The 8,000-nt window shown below is 51.7% G+C and overlaps 1 protein-coding gene across 1 annotated transcript in view; it reads left to right on the top strand.

Moving 5' to 3' along the window:
- Positions 1-2,333: 2,333 nt before the first annotated feature.
- Positions 2,334-8,000, top strand: part of MYO1C (myosin IC) — a 40,409-nt gene continuing 34,742 nt past the window's right edge. Inside the window, exon 1 of the mRNA XM_038758952.1 lies at positions 2,334-2,511. Coding sequence (XP_038614880.1) covers positions 2,431-2,511 — 81 coding nt within the window. The 5' untranslated portion in view covers positions 2,334-2,430. The remainder of the gene's footprint in view (positions 2,512-8,000) is intronic.

Here is an 8,000-nt window from a genome sequence, read left to right as displayed (position 1 = left end):
CTGTCCCGCCTACAGTCGCTCCACTTCCCTCTGGCCTCACAGACTCTCACCACCGTCCCCACTCCCGTGCTGGCCAAGGCCCAGGCCGACCCTGCGTCCGTCTGTCTGGCCGTGCTTGGCCTGGGGGTAGAATTAGATGCAGCGGCAGATGCGTGGGGCATTCAGGTTCAGCTGGGAGACCCATCTGGAACCTGCCGGGTTGAGGGGTGGGGGATGTGTGAGGGGAAAAGACTCTTCCCCCTCCCGCCCCCGCATTTAGGTACCAGTCTCCTGTGGGCCGGGCTGGGTCTCCTTTACATAGATGGGAAGGAGAAGATCTGCAGGAAGAGGACCTATTTGGCCACCAGCTAGCTTTAGCGGTAGTACTTAGGGAAGAGGTGTATATATTCATGAATGTGCACATGCAAACACAAAAAGACCCAGATGCAAATCCAGGGGCAGACGTAAGCATGCCGTTGTGCATAAATGTGCACACAGCTATGCTTATGTATATATATATATATGCACACATATACACTGCCACATAGGCACAAGTACACAGACCCACCTATGCAAACGTACACAGAAATATATAGATGTGTGCGCACGCGCACACAGGAACACACACACACCATTGCTCTGGGGCAGCTGGTCAGCACCACTCCCTGGGTGGGGCCGGATACGGATGGATAAGGGAGTGAGGAGGCCTGGGTTCCCATTCCCTTCCCACCCTGCCCCCGGACAGCTGGGGACCGCCTTCTCCCTGTTCCTGATGGAAAGGGGGAGAGCAGCTAGCCCAAAAGATTTAGGACCCATCAGAAGGTTTTTTTGTGTCGTTGTATTTAATAAAGGACTGGGATTTGTTTCTGAAACTCTAAAGTGGGGGCTGCCCGTTCCTTTAAGCTCCTCCTTCTCTGCCTTGTTCTCCCCCCCGCGTCCCCTTCTCTGCCTTTGCCGTCCCCCCCGAAATGGGAGTTGTCCGACTCAGGGGAGGGGCAGGCGATGTCTAAACCAGGCCCGACCGGACCCTTCCGCCAATCTCGGCCTCCGGAAGCCCCTGCCGCCTGGAAACAGGAAACAGCCGCGAGCCTCGTTGCTCCCTGTTCTGGACTGGAGTCCCCGGTCTGATAAGGGCCATTGTCTGTCCCTGTACAATGCTGACACGCGGATGAACCTACCCTGGATGGATGTGCTTCCACAGGAAGAAACTCTGGATGGGGCGGGGAGGGGAGGATACGGGGGTCCCCGACAGCTCTTGCCAGTCTGGGGTTGGGGGCAGTTGGGAAGACAAACTGGGTCTCTGACTGTAGGACGGACCCTCACTTCCCAGGAAGACGGGAAGCCCCCTTGCCCGGGTGCCATCCTCCACACTGGCAGCCGAGGCCAGCCGTGGGCTCCGTGCCCAAGCCCCCACCTCTCTCCCTGGCTGAGGTGGCTTGCCCAGCCGCCCACCTCTCTTGCTTCCCCTCTTTTCCTCTCTCACTTCCTCAGAGAAGCAGCCAAAGGTCTGGGCACTTAGGCCGCAGTTTGGGCCGCCTGCCAGGAAACCGTCAAGTGGGATTTAGGAACAACATACGCGGGGAGAAAAACAGGAACAATGGGGTGGGGAACTGAGAGAAGAGGAGCAGCTATGGGGCTCCCACCTGGGAGTGAGGTGAACATAGGAAGGTTTAAATGGAGGGGGCGAGGGGCCATCCAGTCGGAGTTTGGTAGGAGGAGGCCCTGAAATGGATCAACAAGTGAGGGGACCTCTCCTTTCCTATTTTTTGTCCCCCTTCTCCCTGTGCCAGGAGCTAAGGAGGTGTACGTCCCCAGCACGGTGTCCCCATGCGTACCTAGTGGGTTGCTTTTTGGTGGAACCGACTCAGTTTCCCTCCCTGACAGCTCTCCTTGGCTATAGAGGATGAAGCCGTGGCCTTGGAGAGTAGCTGAGAACGGGCTCCGGTTCACCGAGAACTGGACTCCGAGCCACAGAGTCGGAGACGAGTGCCACCCCAAGGTGCCCCCTGCCATGGTGGGGGCACAGGGCTGCATCCCAAGTGGGCCCCAGGATCTGGGGAATGCGGTGGCGCTGCCCAACTGGGTAGGGAAGGGGCCGGAGGGTGGGGTTGAGGTCAAGGACCCGGCATCTGGGGCACCAGGCATTTCCTGAGCCTCTTTTGGCCTCCCTTTCCTGCCCTGCGCCTCCTGCCCGCACCTGGGGCCAACTGTCTGGCTGCCTCCCGAGGAACTGGCCTCAGCAGTGTCCCCTGGGGCCAGAGTTGAGCTCAGACCAACTGACCGTCTGCGAGCGAGCGGAGCCATAAATTCCCAGGTCCAGCGGCGGCCCGGACACACGGGCTGCAGAGCCTGAGATTCCTGTGCCTCCGCCTTGGGGAAGGAGGAAGGGGCCACAGCTGCCCCTGCGGTGGGCACTGTGGGGGCGCAGACCTCCGCTCTGGCGGGACGAGGATGGCGCTACATGTGGAGCTGATTCCCACGGGAGAAATCATCCGTGTCGTCCACCCCCATGGGCCCAGCAAGACTGTAAGGGTGAGGGTCCGGCCTCCGGAGAGGGAACTGGCTCCTGGCGGTGGGGGAGATCCCGTGACCCCAGTGAGGGGCCTGGGGGGGAAGGGAGGGAACTGCCAAATTTGGGGGGGCACTTGGGCATGTTGACATGGCAGAGCTGGACTGGAGCGGCTGGGGGGGTGCGGTAGCGGAGAGGAGAATGGAGCCAGGTGTCCTGTCTGCCACCTGAGGGAGGGAACAACCACCAACCACGTCGTGGGGCTTGAGGGGGAGGGTGAAGACGGGCAGGTGGGGAAGGAAATTAAGGAGGAGTCCAGGGGCGTCCCCCAGGAAGGGGCAGGTGAGGGTGCGAATCCCCGAACAAACTTCACGGGACTGTGGCTACAGTGTGTAAGAGGGAAAGTACTGTATTGGGTTTCCGCGTGTCAGGGAGTGTGTCTCTGTTGCAAATGTCTGTTTATGGAATTTGTAGAGCACTTACAGTGTGCAGAGCAACGTACTAAGGGCTTGGGAGACTATAATACAACAGAGTTGGTAGACACATTCCCTTGCCCACATGGGGCTTACAACTTGGAGGGATATCTGTGTTACTATAGGGATTTTTCTTATTCATTCATTCATTCATCCAATCATATTTATTGAGCGCTTACTGTGTGCAGAGCACTGTACTAAGCACTTGGAAAGTACAAGTTGGCAACATATAGAGACGGTCCCTACCCAACAGTGGGCTCACAGTCTAGAAAGCGCTTGGGAAGTACAAGTTGGCAACATATAGAGTCGGTCCCTACCCAACAGCGGGCTCACAGTCTAGAAGGGGGAGACAGACAACAAAAAAGAAAACATTAACAAAATAAAATAAATGGAATAGTAAATATGTACAAGTAAAATAGAGTAATAAATATGCACAAACATGTACAGGTGCTTTGGGGAGGAGAAGGAGGTAAGGCGGGGGGATGGGGATGGGGAGGAGGGGGAGAGGAAGGAGGGGGCTCAATCTGGGAAGGCCTCCTGGAGGAGGTGAGCTCTCAGTAGGGCTTTGAAGGGAGGAAGAGAGCTAACTTGGCAGATGTGCGGAGGGAGGGCATTCCAGGCCAGGGGGAGGACGTGGGCCTGGGGGTCGACGGTGGGATAGGTGAGAACGAGGCCCGGTGAGGAGGTGAGCGGCAGAGGAGCGGAGGGTGCGGGCTGGGCTGGAGAAGGAGAGAAGGGAGGTGAGGTAGGAGGGGGCGAGGTGATGGACAGCCTTGAAGCCCAGGGTGAGGAGTTTCTGCCTGATGATTGATTGGTAGCCACTGGAGATTTTTGAGGAGGGGAGTAACATGCCCAGAGAGTTTCTTCACAAAGATGATCCGGGCAGCGGCGTGAAGTATAGATTGAAGCGGGGAGAGACAGGAGGATGGGAGATCAGAGAGGAGGCTGATGCAGTAATCCAGTCGGGATAGGATGAGAGATTGAACGAGCAGGGTAGCGGTTTGGATGGGGAGGAAAGAGCGGAGCTTGGCGATGTTGCAGAGGTGAGACCGGCAGGTTTTGGTGACGGATTGGATGTGAGGGGTGAACGAGAGAGCGGAGTCGAGGATGACACCAAGGTTGCGGGCTAAGCGTTTACTAAGTGCCAGGTACTGTCCTAAGGGCTGGGGTAGATAGAAGATAATCAGGTTGGCCACCGTCATGTTCCACATGGGGCTCACAGTCTTTATCCCCATTTTTCCGATGAGGTAACTGAGGCACGGAGAAGTGAAGTGAATTGCCCAAGGTCACACAGCAGACAAGTGGCAGGATATTTAGGGATATTTGTGTGAGAGAGAGAATATGTCAGTGACAAAAAAACAAGATTAGGGATATTTGTGTGAGAGAGAGAGAGTGTGTGTATGTAAGTAAAAAAAACGATTAGATTTGTGAGAGAAATAGAGCGTGGATGTATGTGTGTAAGGAAAAAAACGATTAAGGATATTTGTGAGAGTGTGTGTGTGTGTAAGTAAAAAAAGCATGATTAGGGATATTTGAGAGAGTATGTGTGGCTCAGTGGAAAAATGCTGGGCTTGGGAGTCAGAGGATGTGGGTTCTAATCTTGCCTCCTCCACTTGTCTGCCGTGTGACCTTGGGCAAGTCACTTAACTTCTCTGTGCCTCAGTGACCTCATCTGTAAAATGGGGATTAAAAGTGTGAGCCCCACGTGGGACAACCCGATTACCCTGTATCTACCCCAGCGCTTACAGCAGTGCTTGGCACATAGTAAGCGCTTAACACATACCATGTTGGAGAAGCAGCGTGGCTCAGTGGAAAGAGCACGGGCTTTGGAGTCAGAGGTCATGGGTTCGAATCCCGGCTCTGCCACTTGTCAGCTGTGGGGCCTTGGGCAAGCCACTTAACTTCTCTGTGCCTCAGTTACCTCATCTTTAAAATGGAGATGAAGACTGTGAGCCCACGTGGGACAACCTGATCACCTTGTATCCCCCAGCGCTTAGAACAGTGCTTTGCACATAGTAAGCGCTTAATAAATGCCATTATTATTATTATTATTATTGTTACATGTGAGTGTGTGTATATATGTGTAAGTTTTTAAAAAGAGAAGCTAAACGTGTATACCTCATTGCGATTGTGAGCCTGGCTGTGCGGGCCCCTGGGTCTGGGCGCGTGTGTGCCTGTACAGGAGCGTGCCTTCATTCATTCATTCATTCCTTCATTCATTCATTCAATTGTATTTACTGAGCGCTTACTGTGTGCAGAGCACTGCACTAAGCGCTTGGGAAGGACAATTCAGCAACAGAGACAGTCCCTACCCAACAACGGGCTCGCAGCCTAGAAGGGGGGAGACAGACAACGGAACAAAACAAGTAGACAGTCATCAGTAGCATCAGAAATAATAATAATAATGGCATCTATTAAGCGCTTACTACTTGCAAAGCACCGTTCTAAGCGCTGGGGAGGTTACAAGGTGATCAGGTTGTGCCACGGGGGGCTCACAGTCTTCATCCCCATTTTACAGATGAGGTAACCGAGGCCCAGAGAAGCTAAGTGACTTGCCCAAAGTCACACAGCTGACAAGTGGCGGAGCTGTGCCACGGGGGGCTCACAGTCTTCATCCCCATTTTACAGATGAGGTAACCGAGGCCCAGAGAAGCTAAGTGACTTGCCCAAAGTCACACAGCTGACAAGTGGCGGAGTCGGGATTTGAACCCATGACCTCTGACTCCAAAGCCCGGGCTCTTTCCACTGAGCCACGCTGCTTCTCTGCCATGCTGCTTCTCTATATAGCTATAAAATAATAATGATGGTATTTGTTAAGTGCTTACTATGTGCCAAGCCCTGTTCTAAGCCCTGGATACATATCATTAATAAAATAGAGTAATAAATGTGTGCAAATGAAAAAAATAGAGTAATAAATCTGTACAAATATATACAAGTGCTGTGGGGAAGGGGAAGGGGGTAGGGCAGAGGGAGGAAGGGAAGGAGGAGAGGAAAAGGGGGGGCTCAGTCTGGGAAGGCCTCCTGGAGGAGGTGAGCTCTCAGTAGGGCTCCTCCTCTCCATCGTCCCCCCGCACCCTAACTCCTTCCCCTCCCCACAGCACTTGTATATATTTGTACAGATTTATTACTCTATTTATTTTGCTTGTACATATTTACTAGCGTGGCTCGGTGGAAAAAGCCCGGGCTTGGGAGTCAGAGGTCATGGGTTCTAATTCCGACTCCGCCACTTGTCAGCTGTGTGACTTTGGGCAAGTCACTTCACTTCTCTGGGCCTCAGTTACCTCATCTGTAAAGTGGGGATGAAGACTGTGAGCCCCCATGGGACCATCTGATCACCTTGTATCCTCCCCAGTGCTTAGAACAGTGCTTTGCACATAGTAAACACTTAACAAATGCCACTATTATTATTACTACTCTATTTTATTAATGCTGTGCATATAGCTATAATTCCACTTATTCTGACAGTTTTGACACCTGTCTACATGTGTTGTTGTCTATCTCCCCCTTCTAGACTGTGAGCCTGTTGTTGGATAAGGACCGTCTCTATCTGTTGATTATTTGTAATAATGATAATAATAATAATATTGGTATTTGTTAAACACTATGTGTCAAGCACTGTTCTAAATGCTGGGGAGGTTACAAGATGATCAAGTTGTCCCACAGGGGCCTCACAGTCTTAATCCCCATTTTACAGATGAGGTACCTGAGACACAGAGAAGTTAAGTGACTTGCCCAAAGTCACCCAGCTGACAAGTGGCGGAGCTGGGATTTGAACCCATGACCTCTGACTCCAAAGCCCGGGCTCTTTCCACTGAGCCACGGTGCTTAGTCCAGTGCTCTGCACCCAGTAAGCACTCAATCAATATGATTGAATGACTGCATGAGTGAATGAATAAATGAATGAGACTGTGAGCCCATTGTTGGATAGGGGCCATTTCTATCTACTGATGACTTGTCCCTCCCAAGCGCTTAGTCCAGTGCTCTGCATACAGTAAGCACTCAACCAATGCGATTGAATGAATGAGTGAATGAATGAATGAATGAGACTGCGAACTTGTTGTTGTGTAGAGGACGTTTCTATCTGTTGATGATTTGTCCTTCCCAAGCGCTTAATCCAGTGCTCTGCACCCAATCTGCGCTCAATAAATACGATTGAATGAGTGAATGAATGAATGGACGAATGAACGAATGAATGAATGAATGAATGGACTGTGAGCCTGTTGTTGGGCAGAGGCTGTTTCTATCGGTTGATGATTTGTCCTTCCCAAGCACTTAGTCCAGTGCTGTGCACATAGTCAGTGCCCAATAAATATGATTGAGTGAATTAATGAATTGAATGAATGAATGAATGAGACTATGAGCCCGTTGTTGGGTAGAGGCCGTTTCTCTCTGTTGACGATTCGTACTTCCCGAGCGCTTAGTCCAGTGCTCTGCACCCAGCCGGCGCGCAATAAATACGATTGAATGAGTGAGTGAATGAATGGGTGAATGAGTGAATGAATGAATGGATGAATGAATGAATGAATGAGACTGTGAGCCTGTTGTTGGGTAGAGGCCGGTTCTATCTGTTGACAATTTGTCCTTCCCAAGCGCTTAGTCCAGTGCTCCGCACCCAGTCGGCGCTCAATAAATACAATTGAATGAATGAGTGAATGAATGACTGGATGAATAAATGAATGAATGAATGACTGGATGAATGAATGAATGAATGAATGAGACGGTGAGACCGTTGTTGGGTAGGGACCTTTTCTATTTGTTGATGATTTGTCCTTCTCAAGCACTTAGTCCAGTGCTCCGCCTCCATTAAGCGCTCAATTAATCGGATTGAATGAATGAATGAATGAATGAATGAGTGAATGAATGAATAAGATGGTGAGCCCGTTGTTGGGTAGGGGCTGGTTCTATCTGTTGAAGATTTGCCCTGCCCGAGCGCTTAGTCCACTGCTCCGCACCCAGTTGGTGCTCAATAAATACGGTTGAATGAGTGAATGAATGAATGTGTGAATGTGTGAGTGAGTGAATGAATGAATGAATAAGAT

The sequence above is a fragment of the Tachyglossus aculeatus genome, chromosome 17 (assembly GCF_015852505.1).
Source record: "Tachyglossus aculeatus isolate mTacAcu1 chromosome 17, mTacAcu1.pri, whole genome shotgun sequence".
Taxonomy (NCBI): Eukaryota; Metazoa; Chordata; class Mammalia; order Monotremata; family Tachyglossidae; genus Tachyglossus; species Tachyglossus aculeatus.
This window is presented reverse-complemented; position numbering and strand designations above follow the sequence as displayed.